Source organism: Ruditapes philippinarum, unplaced genomic scaffold (assembly GCF_026571515.1).
Source record: "Ruditapes philippinarum isolate M1 unplaced genomic scaffold, ASM2657151v2 ctg822_1_1_1_1, whole genome shotgun sequence".
Lineage (NCBI taxonomy): Eukaryota > Metazoa > Mollusca > Bivalvia > Venerida > Veneridae > Ruditapes > Ruditapes philippinarum.
The window spans coordinates 95225-122561 of NW_026852739.1; the positions used below are offsets into that span (position 1 = coordinate 95225).

Sequence of the window (27337 nt, forward strand, 5' to 3'; positions counted from 1 at the left end):
ATTGCCCTTTGTTACTTTTCCATTGCTTTCTTTTGTCTGGACCATAACTTGAAGACTAATAGTTGGAATACAATTTAACTTCATACAATGGTCAAGCACATTGAGAGGAAGTGCAGTGCACAAGAACCAAAATCCATCTTGGCTTATTACAGAGTTGCTGCCCTTTGTTACTTTTCCTTGTCCGGAGCATAACTTGAAAACTACTGGTTGGAATTCAAAACAATTTCATACAATGGTCAAGCATAATAAGCGGAAGTGCAGTGCACAAGAACCATAACTGTATCTTATTAATTATAGAGTCATTGCCCTTTGTTACTTTTCCATTGCTTTTTTCTTGTCCAGAGCATAACTTGAAAACTGCTAGTTGGAACTCAATAATATTTCATACAATGGTCAAGTATATTGAGAGGAAGTGCAGTGCACAGAAACTATAATTCTTTTCTTGACTTATTTAAAAGTTTTTGCCCTTTGTTACTTTTTATTGTCCAGTGCATAACTTGAAAATTAATGGTTGGATTTCATTGAAACTTTATACAAAGATCAAGGGCAGTGAGATGAAGTGCAGAGCACAAGAACCATAACTCTATTTGGACTTATTACAGGTAATGCCCTTTGTCACTTTTTTGTCCAGTGCATAACTTGAAAACTGGTAGTTGGAATTCGATACAACTTTATACAATGGTCAAGCACATGAGAGGAAGTGCAGTGTACAATAACCATAACTCCATCTCCATTATTTATAGAGTTATCACCCTTTGTTCCTTTTCCTTGTCTTTCTGGACTTATTACAGAGTAAATTAATAAAATTTTATCAATGGCCAACCACATTGAAAGGAAATGCAACATACAAGAACCACAACTATCTTTATTTGCCCACAACCATATTCAATTCTTTTACAAGGTATTCTATCCTCATTTCCAAAGCTGTCTTGCGGGGGTATTAATCACATTTAGTGATAGTTCTAGTTATTGTTTTGTTAGTTCTCTGAGCTTAATTGTTGTAAAAGTGATGAAATGTTCTAACGAAACAAAAACATTTTATGGCCCCCTTCAAAGAAGTATGGGTATATTGCTTTGCATTTGTCTGTTGGTCAGACAGTAGACCAATGGTTTCTAATCAATAACTCCAGAACACTTTGGTCTAGGAATTTCCAACTTGGTATGGGGATTGTTTATGACCAGAGGGTGACCTCAATTGTTTTGGGGTTTTAAAGCCAAAGGTCAAGGTCAAAATGATCTTGAATGTCAAAATGGTTTCCAATTAATAACTCAACAGCTCATGGGACTTTCACCTTGAAAATTCAGAGGTGCATTGGTCTTAGCCTGTAGATGACACCTATTGATTTGGGGTCAAAAGTCAAGGTTACATTGATTGTAGGTTAAATTGTTTCTGATCAATAACTTGACAACCAATGGGTCCTTTGCCCTCAAACTTAGAAGGCGCAATGGTCTTTGCAAGTAGATGATCTCTATTGATTTTGGGTCTCAGGTCAAAGTCTTATTGACCTTGTTGGCAAAATCAGTTTCTTATCAATAACTTGACAACCCATTGGCTGTTGGCCCTCAAACTTTGTATGAGTATTGGTCTTGGTCAGTATATGACCCCTATTGATTTTTGGTCAAGTGGTAAAAGGTCAAGGTGTCATTAACCTTTTAGATAAAAACACGTTCCTATCATTAACTCGACAACCCATAGACCCGTGACCTTCTAACTTTACAAATGCAATGCTTTTGGTCAGAAGAGGACCTCAATGGAGTTTTGGGGTTATTAACCCTTTCCCACATGAGCATATTGTGAAAAATGGCCTTTTTCAGTGAAAAGCCTCCTGTTACAAGTTCAAACTGCTATGAAACTATGAAAAATGCTTCAATACTAATCAAACTTGGTACAAATGTTGACTAGACCTTTGCCTTTGTAAGGACATGCTCAGTCTTAAATTTCCTGTTACCATGGCAACGAGGGGACATCTCAAAGTTGCCAAAAATCACTATTTTGCCTCGATTTTTTCCATCAAAATTTATTTCAAAGAGCTGCAACTTCTCAAGGAATTGAGATAGAGTCAAAGGCTTTTCAGCGTTGGTTACACGTTACCTTATGATCGACCTGGGGTCATTTTCAGCCTCTCACAAGTCCAAAATTTTCTCCGCCCCCCCTTCAAACCCCCCAAACAGAAGAGGGCACATCCCCCTTCTGGCAACCCCTTGATGTATCTTTTGGATGGGGGGCGGCGCCGAAAAAGTTCTCACTTTTTTTAGCAACATTTCTCAAACGAAAACATGTGTTAGGGGCCCAAATAGGACATTTTTTCACTATTTCAGGCTTAAAAAAGGGGGGTCGAAAGTGCGTTGTTTCGCGTATATATGAGGTAAAGGGTTAAGGGTCAAAGGTCAAGATCATTTTGATGTGTTTCTGATCAATATCTCAACAAGTCATGGGCCCTTTACCTTCAAACTTCACAGGTGCATAGTTAAAACCTATTGATTTTTTGGTCACTAGGTCAAAAGTCAGTCACAATATCTTGGCCACATGACTAATAATGGCTGCTGATATGGGGCATAGATGTTTTACTAACATGTTTTGTTTTTAGTGATTTAAACAAAATAGAAAGGCTAATTTGTTGAAATGATATTTGGTTTTCATGAGAAATACACTGCATAAATTTAGAAACAAAATTTAAAATGGATGAAACACACAAAGTAAGGAGTAGTTTGTGTTTTCAATTTTTTTTTTTTTTTTTCATAATGGCTTTATATACTGTACACATAAAACACAAATTTCTAAGACTAATGAAATTTAAAGAGTTACCATCTTAAATTTGCTCTTTAAATAGAAGGATGTAAATGAAACTGAAAGTAGGAATTAATGAAGCCTAGGGTTATAACAAGACTATTTTAATGTGGAAGCACACAAAGTCTCAACAATCTTGTTGTATTCTGAGTAGACTGTAACATTATTATTATTAATATCTTTTTGCCTAATTGGGTTAAAGAGTCTTGAACTCAAGTTAGCCTTGTCTACCATTTATTAATTTATGCCAAATGTATTGTTTTTTTAGCAAGTGTGTATGTGTTTAAATCTTAAACTTTGTTGGCTGTTGACATTGTTGTGCTCTTTTGGTTGTCTAGATTTAAAACCAATGGCATATTTGAAGATTTAGTGAAGAATTTAAGAATGTATGACTTTTAAGTACCACATGAAGAGCATGTGGAACAATTAAGATTTGAGAAATTAATTTGCAATGTTATGATGCTCAGTTTGCCTCTTTTTGTCCCCCGCCTTTGAAGAAAAATTGGGGATATAGAAATAGGCTCTGTCCGTCCGTCTGTGCGGGCGAACATTCTATGGTCTATGAGCTTCATTCCTTCCATAATTTTGGTTAAAAAAAGAAGGAAGTCCCATAAACTGACTGTTTTATGTGGTAATTTAACTGGTTTATTGGGGAAAATGCCACATAAAGATCAAAGAAAAAGCACATAAACCCCAATTGTTGGCACGACCTTCCGTCCGTCCGTCACACTTTCATGTCCGGTCCATAACTTTGTCATTTATGAAAGGAATTTGAAATAACTTGGCACAAATGTTTATTATAATAAGACAATGTGTCATGCGCAACAACCAGACCCCTATGTCAAGAGTCAAGGTTGCAGTTGCTCTTTCAAGATCAACATTGTTTATTTGAGGGTATATGTCGTGTCCGGTCCATAACTTTCTTATCTATGAAGGGATTTTGTAAATACTATCCATAATTGTTCACAATAATTAGACAATATTTAACTTGTGTTGCATGTAACTCAAAAAAGTTTATGACCTGTAGGCCTGAAAGTTTACAAGAATGTTGGTCACCATGTGTACTTATGCACCTTGGGGTTTTCTTGTGGATTTATTCAGTATTTAAGTATTTGCCCTTTACTTAATAGAAGATTTTTAGTTTTCAACTTGGGCACATGTAGCCAAAAAAAAAAATTTGACCTAGAGACATAAGATTGACAAATTGGTGGAGTGTGGGGGGCACCCGTGTCCTATGGACACATTTCTAGTTTTAATTAATGCTGATAATTATTGATTGATCAAGGGATTTCAGGGAGATAAACGAATGACGCAATTTTACCTCAGTGCCCATGTCGTGCCCTTAATGTTTACGATCATAAGCTGTCAAAGTGACATGGTGAGCTTTTGTGATCACCTTTCATCCGGCGTCCGTCTGTCATCCGTCCGTCTGTAAACTTTTACTTTATACGACATCTCCTCATAAACCGCTAAGCCAATTTCATCCAAACTTCACAGGAATGGTCCATTGATGGTCACCTTTAAAAATTGATCAAAGAATTTAATTCCATGAAGAACTCTGGTTGCAATGGCAACCGAAAAAAAAAACTTAAAATATCTTCTTTTAAAAAAATGAAAGACCTAGAGCTTTGATATTTGCCATAAAACTTTTTCTAGTGAGTGTCTATCAAGTTTGTTCAAATAAAAGCTCTGGGGTCAAAATTGGCCCCGCCCAAGGGGGTCATTGCTTTTCCTGATATGTATATAGTAAAAACTTAAAAAATCTTCTTTTAAAAAACCGAAAGAGCTAGAGCTTAAATATTTGGCATGAAACATTGTCTGATGAGTGTCTACCAAGTTTATTCAAATAAAAGCCCTTGGGTCAAAATTGGCCATGCCCTGGGGTGTCATTGATTTTCCTTATATGTATATAGTAAAAACTTTAAAAAATCTTCTTTTAATAAACCGAAAGAGTTAGAGCTTAAATATTCGGCATGAAACATTGTCTGATGAGTGTCTACCAAGTTTGTTCAAATAAAAGCCCTGGGGTCAAAAATGGCCACGCCCCGGGGGGTTATTGATTTTCCTTATATGAATAATAGTAAAAACTTTAAAAAATCTTCTTTTAAAAAACCGAAAGAGATAGAGCTTAAATGTTTGGCATGAAACATTTTCTGATCAGTGTCTACTAAGTTTGTTAAAATAAAAGCCCTGGGGTCAAAATTGCCCCGCCCCAGGGGTCATTGCTTTTCCTTATATGTCTATAGTAAAAACTTTAAAAAAACTTCTTTTAAAAATCCAAAGATTTAGAGCTTTGATATTGAGCATGAAGCATCTTCTAGTGAGTGTCTACCAAATTTGTTCAAATAAAAGTCCCAAGGTTAAATTGGCCCCGCCCGAGGGGGTCTGATATACAAGGGCCTATAATGGACCATCGTTTAAGTGTCAAGCCCTGCTTTAAAGAAAAAAAAAAGGTATTTCTATACACTTGTTTGCATTCCTGTTGCTGTTGGCCAAAAAAACTTTACATTTGACACTAGCCTTTAAATAACATTAAAGAATTTTATAAACCTGGTGCTTGTCTTTAAAAAGAAAAATACTTTAAAGATCTATTCCTTAAGGTGAGCGATAAAGGGCCATCATGGCCCTCTTGTTTTGGAATTATCGCCCTTTGTTTATATTTACACTCTGAACTTTGTCCGGGACATAACTCTAAACCATAAGAGATATCAACATGAAACTTTGTAGGTAGATAGATCTCATTTTGTAGAAGTGCAGTGCTAAAGAACCATAACACTGTCTTCCCTAATTTTGGAGTTATTGCCCTTTGTTCATTTTAACACTTTGAACTTTGTCTGTGAAATAATTCTTAAACTATAAGAGATATCAATGTGAATCTTTGTAGGTAGATGGATCTCATTGGATGGAAGTGCACTGCTAAAGAACCATAACTCTGTCTTGCTTAATTTTGGAGTTATTGCCCATTGTTCATATTTACACTTTGAACTTTGTCTGGGACATAACTCTTAAACTAGAATGAAACTTTGTAGGTAGATAGATCTTATTAGGTGAAAGTGCAGTGCTAAAGAACCATAACTCTGCCTTGCCTAATTTTGGAGTTATTGCCCATTGTTCATATTTACACTTTGAACTTTGTCTGGGACATAACTCTTAAACTATAACAGATATCAACATTATACTTTATAGGTGGATACATCGAATAGAAGTGCAGTGCAAAAGAGTCATAACTCCACCTTGCTTAATTTTGAAGTAATTGCCCCTTTGGTAATTTTTTTTCACTTTGAACTTTGTCCAATACATAGCTCTGAAACCATAAGAGGTTTGTAGGTAGATTGATCTCATTAAATAGAAGTGCAGCACAAAAGAAACTTAACTGCTTTGCTTAATTTTGGAGTAATTGCCATTTGTACACTTTGAACTTTGTCAGGGACATAACTCTGACACTTCAAGAGGTATACTTTTCTGTGTCCAAAACTTACTTGGGGAGCATCACCCGGTTCAACCAGTTCTTTTTTTGATGATTTCTAGGTCAAGTTCGAATATGGGTCACCTGGGGTCAAACTGCCCAAATATGGAAAAACCTTGTTAACACTTAAGTGGTCACAATTTTGACTCAATTGTCATCAAATTTGGTCAGGATGCTTGCCTAAGTAATAATTCTGATGAGTTTCATTGGTCAGGTGAGCGATCTAGGGCCATATTGGCCCTCTTGTCAATTTATACATGTAGTAAAAACTTTAAAAAATCTACTCCTTTAAAGTGCATGGCCTAGAGCTTAGATATTTTGTGTTAAACATCATCTGATGAAACTCTACAAAAATTGTTCAAATTATAGCCCTGGGGTCAAAATTGGCCTCACTCTTGGGGGTCATTGATTTTCCTTATATGTATAATTATAGTAAAAAATTAAAAAGTCTTCTCCTATGAGTGTGCAAAGCCTAGAACTTAGATACTGTCGACTCTTGTTATCTCGAAGTCATCGGGACCGTCCAAAAAATATGGAGATAACGAAATGTCGAGATAAACATAATTATTAGGGTTTGAATAAGGCAGAAAATGATTTTTACAAAAGACATGTGCATACCTAATGTCAAATAACTATGATATCCCCATGTCTTGTTTTCATAGACCTAGTCAATATTTAACAAAGTTACATTAGCGGATGTTTACCTGTGGAAATACGGGTGTCTGTGATAAAACACATAGTGAGCTTAACTCACTAATACACCAATATAGTGAAAACATTGTTTTCAGGGTGGTTGATCCAAATATCCTCCCGGGTAATTTATTGGGTCTTTCTCCAGATTGTCCGACCGCTTATTATCCCCCGCCGATGGAATCGGGAGGGGGATATAGTTTTGGCGTTGTCGGTCCGTCCGTCCATCCGTCCGTCCGAATTTCTTTTCCAGAGTAGTTCTCTGCAACTACTGGCTGGAATTCAACGAATCTTTATGGGAATCATCAATATCAAGAGGAGATGCGCATCTCGTCGGCTTGTTCCGGTCCGACCCTTTAACTCAGAGTTATGGCCCTTGATTAGTTATGTAGTATGCATATAGAGTAAAAATTGTTTCCGGAGTAGTTCTCTGCAACTACTGGCTGGAATTCAACGAAACTTTATGGGAATCATCAATATCAAGAGGAGATGCGCATATAGTTGGCTTGTTCCGGTCAGACCCTTTAACTCAGAGTTATGGCCCTTGATTAGTTATGTAGTTTGCATATAGAGTAAAAATCGTTTCCCCACTACTTCTCTGCAACTACTGGCTGGAATTCAATGAAACTTTATGGGAACCTTCAATACCAAGAGGAGATGCGCATATCGTCGGCTTGTTCCGGTCAGACACTTTAACTCAGAGTTATGGCCCTTGATTAGTTATGCAGTATGCATATGGAGGAAAAATCGTTTCCGCGCTACTTCTCTGCAACTACTGGCTGGAATTCAACGAAACTTTATGGGAACCTTCAATACCAAGAGGAGATGTGCATATCGTCGGCTTGTTCTGGTCAGACACTTAAACTAAGAGTTATGGCCCTTGATTAGTTATGCAGTATCCATATAGAAAAATATTTGTTTCCTCGCTACTTCTCTGCTACTACTGGCTGGAATTCAATGAAACTTTATGGGATACTAAGAGGAGATGTGCATATAGTCGCCTTGTTCCAGTCAGATACTTATAACTCAGATTTATGGCCCTTGATTAGTTATGTAGTATGCATACATCTCATTGGCATTTCCAGATTTTACTATTTAACACAAAGTTATGGCTCTGTTATTGCCCTGAATATTTATCAAGTTCAAAGAATATTACTGTCTATGCCATGATTAATATATAAATAAAGCCTTATGTCTTCAGTTGTTGTGTTAATAATAACCAGTACTCGGCGGGGGATATAAATTCAACGAATTTGCTTGTTGATTTGGTGGTGATGTTTTGAAACAATATTTAACAATGATAGCGTTTCTATACTTTCACTATTTCATTTACATTTAAAGTCATTATGAATTGATACAGTGTTCGAATATTCATAAAGAACGTAAAATTCACTCATTTTGGAAATAAGTCAATGAACATGCTAAAAAGATTAACTTTTATAAAAACAGCTAAACATGTTACAAACATAATCATCATTATGACACACGCTATTGAGCAATTATGTTGGGGCTGAAATTTTACATCGAGATACTGAAAATATCGAAATAAAAATATCGAGATAAACAAATATTTCCAATATAATTAAAGAAGGAAGAAAATCTTTCAAAATTTCATCGAGATAACAAAATATCGAGAAAAGCGATGTCGAGATAACGATAGTTAACTGTATGTTGTATGTAGCATCATCTAAGCATTATAGCCGTGTTAAACATCTTCTGATGAAACTTTACAAAAAGAATTCAAATTATAGCCCTGGGGTAAAAATTGCCCTTGCCCCAGGGGGTCATTGATTTTCCTTATATGTATATAGTAAAAACTTGAACAAGAGCTGTCACCCATTGATGAATGCCCCCAAAAAAGGTTTGAGCATGCAGGCATTATGTATATTTTTGTGTGGCTAAAAAGAACAATAGAGAGAACAATAGAGTAGCCACATTATTACTCTCCTGTCTATCAGTCTATCACACTTTTTTGTCCGGTCCATAACTTTGTCATTTATCAAAGGAATCTGAAATTATTTGGCACAAATGTTTGTTATAATAAGACGATGTGTCATGCGCAACAACCAGACCCCTACCTCCAGGGTCAAGGTCGCACTTGCTCATTCAAGGTCAACATTTCCTATTTGAGGGTATATGTAGTGTATGGTCCATAACTTTCTTATCTTTGAAGGGATTTTGTAAATACTTGCCACAATTGTTCACAATAATGAGACCATGTGTCATGCGCAACAACCGGTCACCTATCTCCAAGGTCAAGGTCACACTTGGAGGTCAAAGATTAACGTAGTCTGTTACAGAGTATATTTCGTGTCCGGTCCATAACTTTTTCATAGATCAAAGAATTTTGTAAATACTTGCCACAAATAGTCACTACAATAAGACAATGTGTCATGCGCAAAACCTGCATCCCTAATTCCAAGTTCAAGGTCACACTTGGAGGTCAAAAATTAACATAGTCTGTTTTAGAGTATATTTTGTGTCCGATCTAGAACTTCTTAGGGATTTTGAAATACAGTAAAGACTGTTTACAGTGACCTTCGATGGGAGAAAAGAAAAAAGGTCATTATAGACAGGGAGTCACTGTGGACAGTCTCTACATAATTCGGATATATGAACATATCATACCAATATTTTGTTGAAAAGCAGGATAGTACCATACTAAGGGTTTAATTATATTTTTATTGATATTAAACATATCAAATATCATTTATAAAAAACAAGAGAGTATTAAAATTGCATGTATAATTGGTTAAGATTATAAACTACACCATAACATTAGTATTTAAAAGTTACATATTCATTAAAATGTAATTTATATTGATAAATCTGTTTGTAAAAAAATGTTTAATTTCAATTTTCAATCAGCCTGTTTACTTTACGGAGTTCAATGTATTAATAAAACATTAGATACAAATCTCCACATAATTTCTACAGATAAGTGCTCCGAAAAAAATTAACAATCAAGGTTTCAAACATAACCACACCTTTAAGACGTTTGGCATTGTTTATCTTTACTCGCCAAAACACCGCAGCAATTATGTATATGCAGGTGTCTTTAATCATTTTATCGGCGAAAATTGATTGAATCTGTCGCCATTTTGTGTAATTGTCAACAAACAGCCACAGTGTATTAGCGTGTCGCCGATTGGTCAATGCAAACTGCCGTAGATACAACACGCGTTCTGATTCGTCAATCGCATGAATACGTAATGAGAAAGATAAACATAGTGAACTCTTCCCTTGCGGCGTGTATTGAACTTTGTTGATGTTGACACGCTTTCTTAATTAGCGGATTAACGGTAATTGATTGTAATTGAGAGGTAAACAAATTATTAACAGACCTAGCGGCGTAAATAAGTATGACGGAAAATTATAAAAATCCGGCGACTTCAAAATCTCTTTGAAGCAAAGTGGCTGATCCGAAGGCGACTTCTTCGCCAAAGTCGTCAACTAGTCCAAGCCTTGCTCCCCTTGCAAAAGTTGCTGTTCACGGCTCAAATACCGTAACGGGTGACTAAATCATGGTCGTTGTACGGACTAGACAGGGAGTCGCTACATACAGACCATTTATATAGTAAATACTATTCGGAGCACCTAACTATGGTCACTAAAGACAGAACGTCGCTATATATAGGGGGTCGCTAAGACAGTCTTTACTGTAACTAGGCACAAATAGTCACAATAATAAGACCATATTTCAACCACAACACCTTCACCCCTACCTCCAAGGTCAAGGTCACACTTAGAGGTCAAAGGTTAACAGAGTCTGTTATATGATATATTTTGTGTCCGATCTATAACTTCTTCATAGATCAAGGGATTTTGAAAATACTTGGCACAAAAAGTCACAATGATAAGATGATATGTCATGCGTAACACATGTGTCCCTACCTCCAAGGTCAAGGTCACACATAGAGGTCAAAGATTTACATAGTCTGTTATAGGGTATATTTTGTGTCCAGTTAATAACTTTTTCATAGATCAAGGGATTTTAGAAATACTTTGCACAAATAATCACAATTATAAGACGATATGTCAGTCCCTACCTCCAAGGTCACACTTAGAGGTCAAAGATTAACATAGGCTGTTATAGGGTATATTTTGTGTCCGATCTATAACTTCTTCATAGTTCAAGGGATTTTGAAAATACTTGGTACAAATAGTTACAATAATAAGATGATATGTCATGCACAACACCTGCACCCCTACCTTTAAGGTCAAGGTCACACCTAGAGGTCAAAGCTTAGCATGATAGATCTTTAAATTCTGTGTTTCATTTTACTAGTATTTCTTTAATAAATATTTTATTGTTGCAATTGCAGATCTAGAATTGATCATAATTTAGGACTGAAAGTCCTGAGATCCATACTTCAATCTTTTGAAATAGCCCAATTTTATGCTTCATGTAAAACTTCCCCAAGGCGGAGGGCCATTGGTAACTATGTTACAAATTCTTGTTTATTCATTCTTTTATCCAAATTAGACATATTCAGTCAGAATTTTGTAGATTTCAATAAATTTCTATGATAAAGTGTTTTACTCAAGCATGGGCATAGTATTTCTTTCAAAATGAAAGAGAAACAACACATGTTGGAATGTCTTTCATACATCATTGTACTTGTTATGCAATTTTTCCAAGCTGGGAGAAAGTCTTTTTGTCCTGACCTTTTTGCTTAAGAAATGATTTGAGGTCATGTGCTTTGTATAACTATTAACATATCTGCACATTGTCTTTCATTTTTAGCTCACCTGTCACAAAGTGACAGGGTGAGCTTTTGTGATCGCTTTTCGTCCGGAGTCCGTCGTCCGTCCGTCGTCCGTCGTCCGTAGACTTTTACTTTAAATGACATCTCCTCATAAACCACTAAGCCAATTTCATCTAAACTTCACAGGAATGTTCCTTTGGTGGTCACCTTTAAAACTTGTTCAAAGAATTTAATTCCATGCAGAACTCTGGTTGCCATGGCAACCGAAAGAAAAAACTTTAAATATCTTCTTTTAAAAAACCATAAGAGCTAGAGCTTAGATATTTGGCATGAAACATCTTCTAGTGAGTGTCTACCAAGTTTGTTCAAATAAAAGCCCTGGGGTCAAAATTGGCCCCGCCCCGGGGGGTCATTGATTTTCCCTATATGCATATAGTTAAAACTTAAAAAATCTTCTTTTAAAGAACCCCAAGAGCTAGAGCTAAGATATTAAGCATGAAACATGTTCTAATGGATGTCTACCAAGTTTGTTCAAATAAAAGCCCTTGGGTCAAAATTGGCCCCGCCCCGGGGGGTCATTGATTTCCCCTATATGCATATAGTAAAAACTTTAAAAAAAATCTTCTTTTAAAGAACCAAAAGAGTTAGAGCTAAGATATTTAGCATGAAACATGTTCTAATAAGTGTCTACCAAGTTTGTTCAAATAAAAGCCCTGGGGTCAAAATTGACCCTGCCCGGGGGGGTCATTGATTTTTCCCTATATATGCATATAGTAAAAACTTAAAAATCTTCTTTTAAAGAACTCAAAGAGCTATGGTTAAGATATTTAGCATCAAACATGTTCTAAATGGTGTCTACCAAGTTTATTCAAATAAAAGCCCTGGGGTCAAAATTGGCCCCCGGCCGGGGGTCATTGATTTTCCTTATATGTGTATAGCAAAAACTTAAAAAATCTTTTTTGAAAAAACCCAAATAGCTAGAGTTAAGATATTAAGCATGAAACATCTTTTAGTGAGTGTCTACAAAGTTTGTTCAAATAAAAGACCTGGGGTCAAAATTGGCCCTGCCCCGGGGTCATTGATTTTCCTTATATGTGTATAGCAAAAACTTTTTACCTGTGTCACAAAGTGACAGGGTGAGCTTTTGTAATCGCTTTTTGTCCTGCTTCCGTCCGGCGTCCGTCCGGCGTCCATTCGTAAACTTCTACTTTAAATGACATCTCCTCATAAACCACTAAGCCAATTTCATCCAAACTTCACAAAAATGTTCCTTTGGTGGTCACCTTTAAAAATTGTTCAATGAATTTAATTCCATGCAGAACTCTGGTTCAAATAAAAGCCCTAGGGTCAAAATTGGCCCCGCCCCAGGGGGTCATTGATTTTCCCTATATGCATATAATAAAAACTTAAAACATCTTCTTTTAAAGAACTGTAAAAGCTAGAGCTTAGATATTTGGCATGAAACATCTTCTAGTGAATGTCTACCAAGTTTGTTCAAATAAAAGCCCTGGGGTCAAAATTGGTCCCGCCCCAGGGGGTCATTGATTTTCCCTATATGCATATAGTAAAAACTTAAAAAATCTTCTTTTAAAGAACCCAAAGAGCTAGAGTTAAGATATTTGACATGAAATATCTTCTAGTGAGTGTCTACCAAGTTTGTTCAAATAAAAGCCCTGGGGTCAAAATTGGCCCCGCCCCGGGGGGTCATTGATTTTCCCTATATGCATATAGTAAAAACTTAAAAAATCTTCTTTTAAAGAACCGTAAGAGCTATAGCTTAGATATTTGGCATGAAACATCTTCTAGTGAATGTCTACCAAGTTTGTTCAAATAAAAGCCCTGGGGTCAAAATTGGCCCCGTCCCAGGGGGTCATTGATTTTCCCTATATGGATATAGTAAAAACTTAAAAAATCTTCTTTTAAAGAACTCAAAGAGCTAGAGCTAAGATATTTAGCATGAAACATGTTCTAATGGGTGTCTACCAAGTATGTTCAAATAAAGGCCTTGGGGTCAAAACTGGCCCTGCCCAGGGGGTCATTGATTTTCCTTATATGTGTATAGCAAAAACTTAAAAATCTTCTTTGAAAAAACCCAAATAGCTTGAGTTTAGATATTATACATGAATCATCTTTAAGTAAATATCTACAAAGTTTGTTCAAATAAAAGCCTGGGGGTCAAAACTGGCCCTGCCCCAGGGGTGTCATTGTTTTTAACTATATGTGTATAGTAAAAACTTAAAAATCTTCTTATAAAAAACCCAATGAGCTAGAACTTAGATGTTTAGCATGAAACATCTTCTTATGGGTGTCTACCAAGTATGTTCAAATAAAAGCCCTTGGGTAAAAATTGGCCCGGGGGGGGGGGGGGGCTATATACAGGTGAGCGACCTCAGGGCCATCATGGCCCTCTTGTTTTCCATATACAGAATATATAGTGAACACTTCTTCTGTGGCAATTCCTCCTTCATTATTCATGTTTTACATTGCACATAGTTACATTGTTTGTTGCTTGTATTTGTATTTCAAATACAACATATTTATCTACAATGGTGATAATTGAAAACCTGGTTTCATGGCATTGCCATGTTTCTTGTTCAATTAGTACTATTAAGCAAGCCAGAACTGTTAATCATGATAGTACTGCTAAGTATGCCAGCACAGTTTATCATGGCAGTACTGTAACTACAGAAGTGCTGTAAAGTATGTTGATACTATTAACCTTTATAACACTGTTAATTAGTAAAGTACTGTAAAGTATGCCAGTAATTTTAATCTGCATAGTGCTGTTAATCATGCTATTACTGTTTATCCATACAGTATTGTTTATCAGCACTGTACTGTTGATCATTACAGTACTGTTAATTAGAATAGTACTGTAAACCATGCTAGTACTGATAATCAGCAGTCAAAACTGTTAAACATGGTTAAAAGGCTTTCATTGGCTGTACATACAGATTGGAATATGGGTATCAAATGAAATCTAAAATTATATATATTGGCACAAAGTAAGGGAGATATCAGTTACCCCATTTTACGTCAATGGTGTGATTTGTCCAGAATTTAATTTTTCACCAAATTGCCCACACACTTGCAGTTGAAAATAATCACTAGGCTGTTTCAGCTATTTGTTTTTATTGAATTTTACTTCTTAACTTTTTAGCTCACCTGTCACAAAGTGACAGGGTGAGCTTTTGTGATCGCTTTTCGTCCGTCCGTCCCTCCGTAAACTTTTGCTTCAAATGACATCTCCTCATAAACCACTAAGCCAATTTCATCCAAACTTCACAGGAATGTTCCTTTTGGTGGTCACCTTTAAAAATTGTTCAAAGAATTTAATTCCATGCAGAACTCTGGTTGCCATGGCAACCGAAAGAAAAAACTTTAAATATCTTCTTTAAAAGAACCCAAAGAGCTAGAGCTTAGATATTTGGCATGAAACATCTTCTAGTGAGTGTCTACCAAGTTTGTTCAAATAAAAGCCCTGGGGTCAAAATTGGCCCGCACCAGAGGGTCATTGATTTTCCCTATATGCATATAGTAAAAACTTAAAAAATCTTCTTTTAAAGAACTCAAAGAGCTAGAGCTAAGATATTTAGCATGAAACATGTTCTAATGGGTGTCTACCAAGTTTGTTCAAATAAAAGCCCTGGGGTCAAAATTGGCCCCGTCCCGGGGGTCATTGATTTTCCTTATATGTGTATAGCAAAAGCATAAAAAACTTTATTTGAAAAAACCCAAATAGCTAGGGTTTAGATATTAAGCATGAAACATCTTCTAGTGAGTGTCTACAAAGTTTGTTCAAATTAAAGCCCTTGGGTCATAATTGGCCCTGCCCCGTGGGTCATTGATTTCCTTATATGTGTATAGCAAAAACTTAAAAAATCTTCTTTGAAAATTATTAAACCCAAATAGCTAGAGTTTAGATATTAAGCATGAAACATCTTCTAATAAGTGTCTACAAAGTTTGTTCAAATAAAAGCCCTGGGGTCAAAACTGGCCCTGCTTCAGGGGTGTCATTGTTTTTAACCATATGTGTATATGTCCGACCCTTTAACTCAGAGTTATGGCCCTTTATTAGTTATGTAGTATGCATATAGAGTAAAAATCGTTTCCGGAGTAGTTCTCTGCAACTACTGGCTGGAATTCAACGAAACTTTATGGGAATCATCAATATCAAGAGGAGATGCGCATATTGTTCGGCTTGTTCCGGTCAGACACTTTAACTCAGAGTTATGGCCCTTGATTAGTTATGCAATATGCATATGGAGTAAAAATCGTTTCCGGAGTAGTTCTCTGCAACTACTGACTGGAATTCAACGAAACTTTATGGGAATCATTAATATCAAGAGGAGATGCGCATATCGTCGGCTTGTTCCGGTCAGACCCTTTAACTCAGAGTCAGGGTTGTCATTAACATTTTTTGCAGAAGGTTTGTTTTGAACTTGAGGCGGTCATTTCTGTCTTTATCATGCATAACAAAGAGTGTTTTCTTAATTTTGAGGCGGCCCATAATGCATTTGAGACAGGCATTTTGGCCTCCTGCCGCCTCTTAATGACAACCCTGAGAGTTATGGCCCTTGATTAGTTATGTAGTATGCATATAGAGTAAAAATCGTTTCCGCACTACTTCTCTGCAACTACTGGCTGGAATTCAACGAAACTTTATGGGAACCTTCAATACCAAGAGGAGATGCGCATATCTTCGGCTTGTTCCGGTCAGACACTTTAACTCAGAGTTATGGTCCTTGATTAGTTATGCAGTATCCATATAGAAAAATATTTGTTTCCTCGCTACTTCTCTGCTACTACTGGCTGGAATTTATGGAGGCTATTCGTTGCCAAAAATCCAGCCTTGTTGATCTGAGTTGAACAGTTTGTTAATGGAAAAAATACAATTGTATTTCTTTGTATGTAAACTCCAGTGTTGCATACTTGGATTGAGTTTGCCGATTTAACATTGTAAATATGCATTTCAACAAAATACATTTTGTTAAACGACAAAACATTAACTGATAGTAGCAATACCAAGTGTTCGAATACTCAAAACAGAAGTTACATTCTTAGCTTTACATTGTCGAACCATCATGATTCAGATCAGCATTATCCAGCTTTACACGTTTTTCAATAGGAGATAAAATAAGCTCCGCCCATTTTACCGCCCACTAAATCATCGTAAATAAACGTATTTTCCGCTCATTTTCGGTATTTACCGTCGCGTAGTTTCCGTTTATCATGCCTTTAAGGTGTTTAGTTACTAAACATAATTCACTTGCATGATTGCCTACAATCAACATCAGCGGACTTTAAAGGAACATAGGCATATAAGTTTTAAAACGTTGTAGACACCACATTTCCTGGAAAAAGAAACTTAAAAAAAACACAAAAACACCAGGTTACATACTGTCTGAGGTTAAATATTTTTCAAGGAAGTGAAAACTATTGAAAAGACTATATTCAACGACAAATAAATTTTACTGATGGTATTCCAATTTGCATAGAAATGAGTAACATTTACAGATAAACTGCTACCTTACCACTTTCAAATTTTCAAGTCAACATCTGATAGAGATTTTGATACGACTAATTACTAATACAGACCAAATTCTGGCTGTTGTCTTTCCCAGTAGTACTATTATATTAGTAACCTTAATTCTAGCGTATGACTTGACAAGAAAAAAAACCTTTAACAATAGTAAAATCATAACCAAAGTTGTATGTACCCTTTCGTACATAACTTTTTATTTTTACCATATATTTTCCCATTTTCCCCATTTTGTTTTTCAATAAGTAAAATTTAAATGAGTCCAAATGTATGTATGTTGATTATCAATTTATGTATACCTTGTTTATTTTATCTCTTAGAAAGCCATCACTTACAAAACTTAATAAATTTTCTGTGTAGTATTTCATGTTCATAAAAGTAGTTCTCTGTTGTTGATCATATAGACAGCAAATCTAGACAGCAACTCTAGGAAACAGCTAATGACAGCATGTATACACAGATTTTTGAGGTGCTATTGATTCAGCACAATGCATAAAAAGACCTTAACCTATGCCAGCTTACATATATTTAACAATAAAAGGCTTAATCACATCCTATGACTCAAAATACCTCCCAATGGAGGTAAACAGAGTTGCCAGGATACACTGAATATTTATTTCAACATTAAAATGGGACAAATTCACAAGTTTTGGTTATACAACGGAATTATCGATAGTAAACTTTGCATTGTTTCGTGGTTATACACTTGGTCAAAAATATGAGTTTTTCTACAACCCAAATTAATCCTTTAAAGAAAGAAGGCACAGGCTTATTGTTCAGTTCTCTTTATTCGTGTTGCCAAAAGTGCCTTCCATGTATCGCATTCTAGTACTATTTGCTGAAGGTAAAAAAAAAGATATGCTTAAGAGTATTGCCGTGGCTCACAAAACCCTAGCATTGATATCAATATATAGTGGTGTGTGTCATTATATATGGGAAACATTTCCTTGTGTTATTTCACCAACTTTAGTTTTTGCATATTATTATGCTCATTATCAGTATATACGTTGTTACACTTTTACATTATATCTGAACCAATTTTGCATTACTTGAATATCCTGTACTAGAATACGTTTTAACAAAATCAGAGGATGTTCAAAGTCAAGATTGATGTAACAGTTTCTATATAATTTGAAATATTTTTGTACCAGCAAGAGTTACCTCTCTTTATATTCTGCTTTCGTGAAATTGGCTCCGCCTATTAATTTTCGTCTATTTCCGTGATAATTCCATATATGGAAGTTGCAAAATCGTTTACAAATGTTAATCGCGTTAGAATGTAAAAGGAAAGTGTGGTGTTGTAAACCTGAGTGTGTCAAGTTGATGCAGTTACATTCTCAACGTCATGATGCACAGCATTAAACGTATTGTGTACGTTCTATCGTTTACATTTCTACATGTCGCAAATTTGAAGTTATACATTTATAAATACAGTTTGCAATTTATCTAAGTTGCATGTTAACAGCTTTCATTTTATCAAATCGAGATAATTAAAATGCTTCATACCAGTGCAGTATGTAACTCTCGGATCGACAATTAGACTTTTACTAATCTGTTTAGTAGAACCGAAGTATGCATTGTCAAGTTTCAAAGGCTGGATTTTTGGCAACGAATAGCCTCTATAGGAATTCAATGAAACTTTATGGGATACTAAGAGGAGATGTGCATATAGTCGCCTTGTTCCAGTCATACTTATAACTCAGATTTATGGCCCTTGATTAGTTATGTAGTATGCATACATCTCATTGACATTTCCAGATTTTACTATTTAACACAAAGTTATGGCTCTGTTATTGCCCTGAATATTTATCAAGTTCAAAGAATATTACTGTTTATGCCATGATTAATATATAAATAAAGCCTTATGTCTTCAGTTGTTGTGTTAATAATAACCAGTACTCGGCGGGGGATATAAATTCAACTTGTTTAAACTGGCCCCGCTTCGGGGGCCTATATACAAGTGAGCGACTTTAGGGCCATCATGGCCCTCTTGTTTAATGTTGTAATTGTGAAATTTTGTATCGTTTTTCCTCCATTATGAATATACTTTTCTGTTTAAATGAAATTGAATTAAATTAAATTGAATTAAATGATAATGCAAGGCAATAGACTGTTATGGTCCTCTATAGGGAAGTTGTGAATAGTGCTACATTTAGATATACATACTGTAAATATTAGTTAAAGGTGCATGATTTGTATGGGAAAGGTTAAGGGATTTGCCAGTCAGAAAAAAGAACTTCTTGCATGTCACAATATTATAAATTAACTGTGTAAGGAAACCAGTCTTCGAATACAATGCAACCATTGGTTGAAATTCCTCCTTAGGCTGAATGTCAGCCAATCAGATGACAGAGTTATAGACTTGTCTACAATTTCTACTGTTTCATTCTTGATGTGACAGGTTTAAACAAATTGTATACAGTTAAAAGGTTTTTTTGTTAATGGGAAAAAAAAGGTATCAAAAAGAATTGCTACATGAACTAGGGAAACAGCTTAACCCCCAAAATTTTTTTGTTAAAGAACTTATCAGGGGACTTTAAAAAAGATTTGAATCTTTGAGTCGAAAATCTGCAGTTCCCCCAGAAGAAAGGGAAAAAGGGGAAATTTTTAAAAAAATGCTCACTATTTTTAAAACCAGGCGGGACAGGCAAATGATTAAAAACAGAATTTGTAGTCCAAATCCCTTGCCCCTTTAAGAATTAGTGAAATAGATTTTCCAAAGCTTTTAAATTGAAAAAGTCCCCAAAGTTTAAGAAATTTTTTGTATCAAATTTCAAAATTTGGGGCAAACCAAAAAACACAAAAACCCAGTCATATTTCATGGACATGCAGGCAGACAGACCCTTTGTTTATTGGGAAAAAAACCAAAACACCTTTAATTCCCAGGGCATGGGTTAACTAATCCCAAGTAAATTTTTAAACAATTTTATTACAGGAAAGTTGATGCGGAGGAAAGTTTGGTGATGGAACAGCTTGAAGAATTAAGGAGAAAAGATCTGATTAGACAACTAGACAGTGGAGGGTTTGTTAGACATCTTCTTGATGTTAAGACATGTATGTACTCAATTAACAGATTAATTGTACTGCTATATAGACAGTGTTTAGATTAAGTGAATATGGGTTGTAGTTTTTAGCTCACCTGAGCATGCTCAGGGTGAGCTTTTAGGATCGATGATTGTCCGTCATTCGTTCACATTTAGTTGTTAACACTCTAGCTGTCGCATTTTTGCCTCAATCATCATCAAACTTGGTCAGGATGCTAATCTAGTTGATAGCTCGGATGAGTTCGAACATGGGTCATCTCGGATGAAAAACTAGATCACAAGAGCTAAAAATAGAAAAACCTTGTTAACACTCTAGAGGTCACATTTTTGCCTCAATCATCATCAAACGTGGTCAGGATGTTTGTCTAGGTGATAGCTCGGATGAGTTTGAACATGGGTCATCTCGGATGAAAAACTAGGTCAACGGAGCTAAAAATAGAAAAACATTGTTAACACTCCAGCAGTCACATTTTTGCCTCAATCATCATCAAACTTGGTCAGGATGCTTATCTAGTTGATAGCTCCGATGAGTTTGAACATGGGTCATCTCGGATGAAAAACTAGGTCACAAGAGCTAAAAATAGAAAAACCTTGTTAACACTCTAGCGGTCACAATTTTGCCTCAATCATCATCAAACTTGGTCAGGATGTTTGTCTAGGTGATAGCTTGGATGAGTACGAACATGGCTCATCTCGGATGAAAAAGTAGGTCACCGGAGCTAAAAATAGAAAAACCTAGTTAACACTCTAGCGGTCACATTTTTGCATGAATCATCATCAAACTTGGTCAAGATGCTTGTCTAGGTGATAGCTCGGATGAGTTCGAATATGGGTCATCTGGGATGAAAAACTAGGTCACAAGAGCTAAAAATAGAAAAACCATGTTAACACTCTAGCGGTCACATTTTTGCCTCAATCATCATCAAACTTGGTCAGGATGCTTGTCTAGGTGATAGCTTGGATGAGTTTGAACATGGGTCATCTCGGATGAAGAACTAGGTCACAAGAGCTAAAAATAGAAAAACCATGTTAACACTCTAGCGGTCACATTTTTGTCTCAATCATCATCAAGCTTAGTCAGGATGCTTGTCTAGGTGATAGCTCGGATGAGTTTGAACATGGGTCATATCGGATGAAAAACTAGGTCACAGGAGCTAAACATAGTTAACCTTGTTAACACTCTAGTGGTTACAATTTTGACTCGATTGTCATCAAACTTGGTCAGGAAACTTGTCTAGGTCATTAGTAAGTAAGTAAGTAAGTAACGACTTTATTTAATGAGGCTAGCACATTCGGTTTCCCGATCTTCCATGTGGGCCTCAGCATATACATACAATGTAACATAACAACATATAAATACAATGTGACATAAATTATATACAGTCAACATTTACAAAACATCATTTAAGAAATAAACTGTTATTTTTTATTTTTTTTTACACTTTGTGGCATTTTCAAAAACTTCAATATTGAAAAATACAACTAATGTTAAAAAACAACACAGTTAGTCATCCTGGTATCATATTTAGCAAGCTATGTACACAATAAAAATGGAAAAATGACATATATAATTTAAATGGAAAATTGCCAATGAATATAGTTGGCTTGAAATTTTTTCAAAGTTTCAGAATTTCTAACATGTATTGGAATGTCATTCCATATTGTAGGCCCAGAGTAATTAAGTGTTTTCCTAAAACACTCTGTTTTTGGTTTAGGTACAATTAGTTTTTCATGATTCATTGCTGGGATTTAATTGAACATGGGTCATCTCGGATGAAAAACTAGGTCACAGGAGCTAAAAATAGAAAAATCTTGTTAACACTCTAGTGGCTACTGTTGTGATCCAAATATTCTGTAAATTGAAAGCCCTGGGGTTTAAACTGGCCCGCTTCGGGGGCCTATATACAGGTGAGCGACCTTAGGGACATCATGGCCCTCTTGTTTAATGTTGTAATTGTGAAATTTTGTATTGTTTTTCCTCCATTATGAATATACTTTTCTGTTTAAATGAAATTGAATTAAATTAAATTGAATTGAATTAAATGATAATGCAAGGCAATAGACTGTTATGGTCCTCTATAGGGAAGTTGTGAATAGTGCTACATTTAGATATACATACTGTAAATATTAGTTAAAGGTGCATGATTTGTATGGGAAAGGTTAAGGGATTTGCCAGTCAGAAAAAAGAACTTCTTTGTCATGTCAAAATGTAAAAAAAAATGGTATATATTGAAAGTATTGTGTTTGCATTAAGGTGACAACAGACACTTTCCGTGGTACTCACATAAATGTCATTTAAACCAACTTATATTAGTAATAATTGTTATTTATTTAATCTTTGTGCATTAAATGTCGTTGATCATCATAAAAAATAACAAATTTGAAAATAATGCCTTTGTAAATGATTGAATTTTAATAAAAATCCTAAAATTTTAAATCGTCATATCAAAGTTATTTTTTATTTTTTTGTCATCAAACTTTTGGAAAATGAACATATTTATAATATCTGGGGAACCGTGTCTCAAATTTTTTTTATCTTTTCTCAAAAAAATATTACGTAACGTCAAACATTTTATGCGACTTTTTTTCACCATACATATTACGTAATTAAAGATAATTAAGTCGCTGATTGAGCAAACAAAAATCCCTGACACGGTTCCCTCCGTAAATGAATTCCCTTTCATGTGCTTTAAACCGCATGTTAATTGCTTGATTATTAAAAAAGTTATGCCGATTCAAAGTTAGTCCGACCCGCATCAAACGAAGTGTCATAAATCGGCTGTTCTCTCTCGGACCCCTACGTTTCACGCTAAATAATTGCATAATACACAAATATCGCACCAGAGAGGGTCACAAGTTGCGGTAACATACTCTAACAACATTTTATGACCCAGTGACATCTGACCAATTAAAAAGTTGCTGATTAATATCAATTTATAACAGAAATATCTTCAAATCTCAACGTGATTTACCTTCCGTCTGATATCGGTCGCACATGTCACGTGACTTTCGGTAAAATTTGAGGCACTCGGTGGGGGGAAATGGAACGTAGTGGGGTATTTAATTGTTTCACTTTTGAAGTTTATTATTATTATTATTATCATCGGCATTATTATTATATTACACCAGTGTCACTCTGTCTGTGTATTCGTGTATGAAATTCCGTTAAAATATAAATTAAAATAACAAAAAACTGAGCTTCTGACGGTCTTTTAAAGTCCACGCTAGAACGGGATATTATATATATTTTTTCCTCCAAATTAGAAAGGGATATTATATATATTTTTTCCTCCAAATTGATACAAATGCTTAACATATTTTAATAGAAATAAAAGGTATCACTCGATCATTATGATCTGACCTTCTTGACTTTTATGATCATGAAAATCATCTATGCACGGCATAGAGATCCAGTTTCTACTGGGATATACAATAAATTCCATAATTTGTTCCAGGTTTATTAGTACTGTGTTCGATTTACTGGCGAACAATTTATTCAGAGCATTCACTGATAATATACTCGTATTTTATTATCTTTTTTATTGATTCATAGAGAAATAATCATCCTTAGACAATCTAAAATGGTTTAGAAATTTGTCAGGGACACCTTAAATTACCACAAGTCATATATAGGCGTTCACATAAAAAATGTTGTCTGTTTTGTTGTTGTTTTACTTGACATTGTTAGAAAACGAGGATGAATGTAAAGCAAGCCCTTGAATACGTACAAAAGTCCATAAACTCAATGTAATATCTATCAGATTAACGGGACAGACAAATTATTTTAACACATTATGGATATTTTAGCATCAACCACGTGGTCGTGCGATTTGCCGCTATATATTTATGTTTCATACATTATGTTACGTACATTGGCCGACAATTTCTTATGTTATAAAAAAAAGGCTAAATAAAAGGTAGACGATATTCATAAAAGATGTACGGTATTTGTACGATACATGAATTACGGGTAGTATGGACCAGTATGGACCGGTAATTCACGCATATATGGAACTACCGATTTCCCTCATTGATGCCTCAACAGGGGGCGGAGCGTTATCGATAATTGACAGGTTACGCGAATAGCAGATAAAAATGGTACAGGTACCGTTTTAAAATGTTTAAAAACACATTTTTTGGACTAACTACTTCCAAAATTAAATCACGAATGTGTTCAGAAAAGGTTGATAAATCTACTAAGCAAAAAATCTCATTTTAGGTATTTTCAGTGATAATTGACTCCGTTGTCACCTTAAGTTAAATTGTAAATTATTGTGTTTGTGTTCATGATAAGTTAAATTGTAAATTAATGTGTGTTCTCATTTAGCTGTAATATCTGACCTTTATTGTGTTGTTATTGTGTTTTAATGATTGAAAATATTTGTACAATGTGAATTGAAAGATGCTATAACAAAACAGATGATTTAACTATGTTCAAAGTTATATTGCATGTCACAATATTATAAATTAACTGTGTAAGGAAACCAGTCTTCGAATACAATGCAACCATTGGTTGAAATTCCTCCTTAGGCTGAATGTCAGCCAATCAGATGACAGAGTTATAGACTTGTCTACAATTTCTACTGTTTCATTCTTGATGTGACAGGTTAAACAAATTGTATACAGTTAGTGTTTTAATGTGTAATGATATTTTTTCAGGTATCACAAAGCAAGATTTGAGGCCATGGGAAGAAATTGTGTGTGAGAAGTTGCTACATGTACTAGAATCAGTTTATCCCAACATTTTGTCAGTTAAAGATCTTATCAGGTACTTGAAAAATGATTTGATACCTCTTAGATGTGTCTATGTAAACTCTGCAGTCCTAGAAGAAAGAAACAGAATTTTAAGAAAATGCTCACTATTTTAATACCGGGGTACTGGCAGAATGATAATACAGAATAGTAGTCCATATCCCTTGACCTGAAGAATTAGTGAAATAGATTTGCCATGCTTTGAAATTGAAATAGTCCATTCAAAGTTTAAGAGATTTCTGTATCAAATTACAAAAATTGAGCAACCAACAACACAAAACCTAGTCATATTGCATGGACATGCAGGCAGACATGACTCTAAGTTGATGGCAAAGGCCAATCACCTTCAATTCCTGCAGGTCATGGGTTAACTAATCCCAAGTAAATTTTTGAACAATTTTATTACAGGATAGATTTTGCGGAGGAAAGTGTGGTGATGGAACAGCTTGAAGAATTAAGGAGAAAAGATCTGATTAGACAACTAGACAGTGGAGGGTTTGTTAGACATTTTCTTGATGTTAAGACAGGTATGTACTCAATTAACAGATTAATTGTACTGCTATATAGACAGTGTTTTGATTAAGTGAATATGGGTTGTAGTTTTTAGCTCACCTGAGCATGCTCATTGTCCGTCATCCGTTCACATTTAGTTGTTAACACTCTAGCTGTCGCATTTTTGCCTCAATCATCATCAAACTTGGTCAGGATGCTAATCTAGTTGATAGCTCGGATGAGTTTGAACATGGGTCATCTCGGATGAAAAACTAGGTCACAAGAGCTAAAAATAGAAAAACCTTGTTAACAGACTCTAGAGGTCACATTTTTGCCTCAATCATCATCAAACTTGGTCAGGATGTTTGTCTAGGTGATAGCTCGGATGAGTACAAACATGGGTCATCTCGGATGAAAAACTAGGTCAACGGAACTAAAAATAGAAAAACCTTGTTAACACTCTAGCGGTCACATTTTTGCATGAATCATCATCAAACTTGGTCAAGATGCTTGTCTAGGTGATAGCTCGGATGAGATTGAATTTGGGTCATCTGGGATGAAAAACTAGGTCACCGGAGCTAAAAATAGAAAAACCTTGTTAACACTCCAGCGGTCACATTTTTGCCTCAATCATCATACAAACTTGGTCAGGATGCTTGTCTAGGTGATAGCTTGGATGAGTTTGAACATGGGTCATCTCGGATGAAGAAGTAGGTCACCGGAGCTAAAAATAGAAAAAACCATGTTAACACTCTAGCGGTCACATTTTTGTCTCAATCATCATCAAACTTAGTCAGGATGCTTGTCTAGGTGATAGCTCGGATGAGTTCGAACATGGGTCATATCGGATGAAAAAGAAGGTCACCAGAGCTAAAAATAGAAAAACCTTGTTAACACTCTAGGGGTCACATTTGTGCCTCAATCATCATCAAACTTAGTCAGGATGCTTGTCTAGGTGATAGCTCGGATGAGTTCGAACATGGGTCATCTCAGATGAAAAATTAGGTCACAAGAGCTAAAAATAGAAAAACCTTGTTAACACTCTAGCGGTCACATTTTTGACACAAGTGTCATCAAACTTGATCAGGATGCTTGTCTAGGTACTTGCTCGGATGAGTTCAAACATGGGTCATCTCGGATGAAAAACTAGGTCACAGGAGCTAAAAATAGAAAAACCTTGTTAACACTCTAGTGGTCACAATTTTGACTCGATTGTCATCAAACTTGGTCAGGAAACTTGTCTAGGTCATTGCTGGGATTTAATCGAACATGGGTCATCTCGGATGAAAAACTAGGTCACAGGAGCTAAAAATAGAAAAAATCTTGTTAACACTCTAGTGGCTACTGTTGTGATCCAAATATTCTGTAAATTGGTCTGAAAGTTTGTTTGATGATTTCTAAGTCAAGTTCAAACATGGGTCATCTTGGATGAAAAACTAGGTCACACCACCCAAATATGGAAAAACCTTGTTAACATTCTAGTGGTCACATTTTCGACTCAATTATCATCAAACTTGGTCAGGATGTTTGTCTAGGTAATTGCTCGGATGAGTTCGAAATCGCATGTGAAACTAGGTCACCGGAGCTAAAAATAGAAAAATCTTGTTAACACTCTAGTTGCTACTGTTTTGATCCAAGTATCCTGGAAATTGGTCTGAAAGTTTGTTTTGATGATTTCTAGGTCAAGTTTGAATATGGGTCACCTGGATAAAAAACTAGGTCACACTGCTCAAATATGGATAATCCTTGTTAACACTGTAGTGGTCACATTTTTGACTCACCTGTCATGAGACTTGGTTGGAATGCTTGTCTAGGTAATTGTTTGGATGAGTTTCATGGGTCAGGTGAGCGATC

General features: G+C 35.5%; 1 protein-coding gene across 1 annotated transcript in view; it reads left to right on the plus strand.

Moving 5' to 3' along the window:
* LOC132723036 (uncharacterized) overlaps positions 1-27337 on the plus strand; it is a gene marked incomplete at its 5' end in the record, with an annotated part of 145153 nt that overhangs the window by 83696 nt on the left and 34120 nt on the right. The window contains 2 exons of the mRNA XM_060707705.1: positions 24899-25007; positions 25400-25518. Of these exons, the coding sequence (XP_060563688.1) occupies positions 24899-25007; positions 25400-25518 (228 nt within the window). The remainder of the gene's footprint in view (positions 1-24898; positions 25008-25399; positions 25519-27337) is intronic.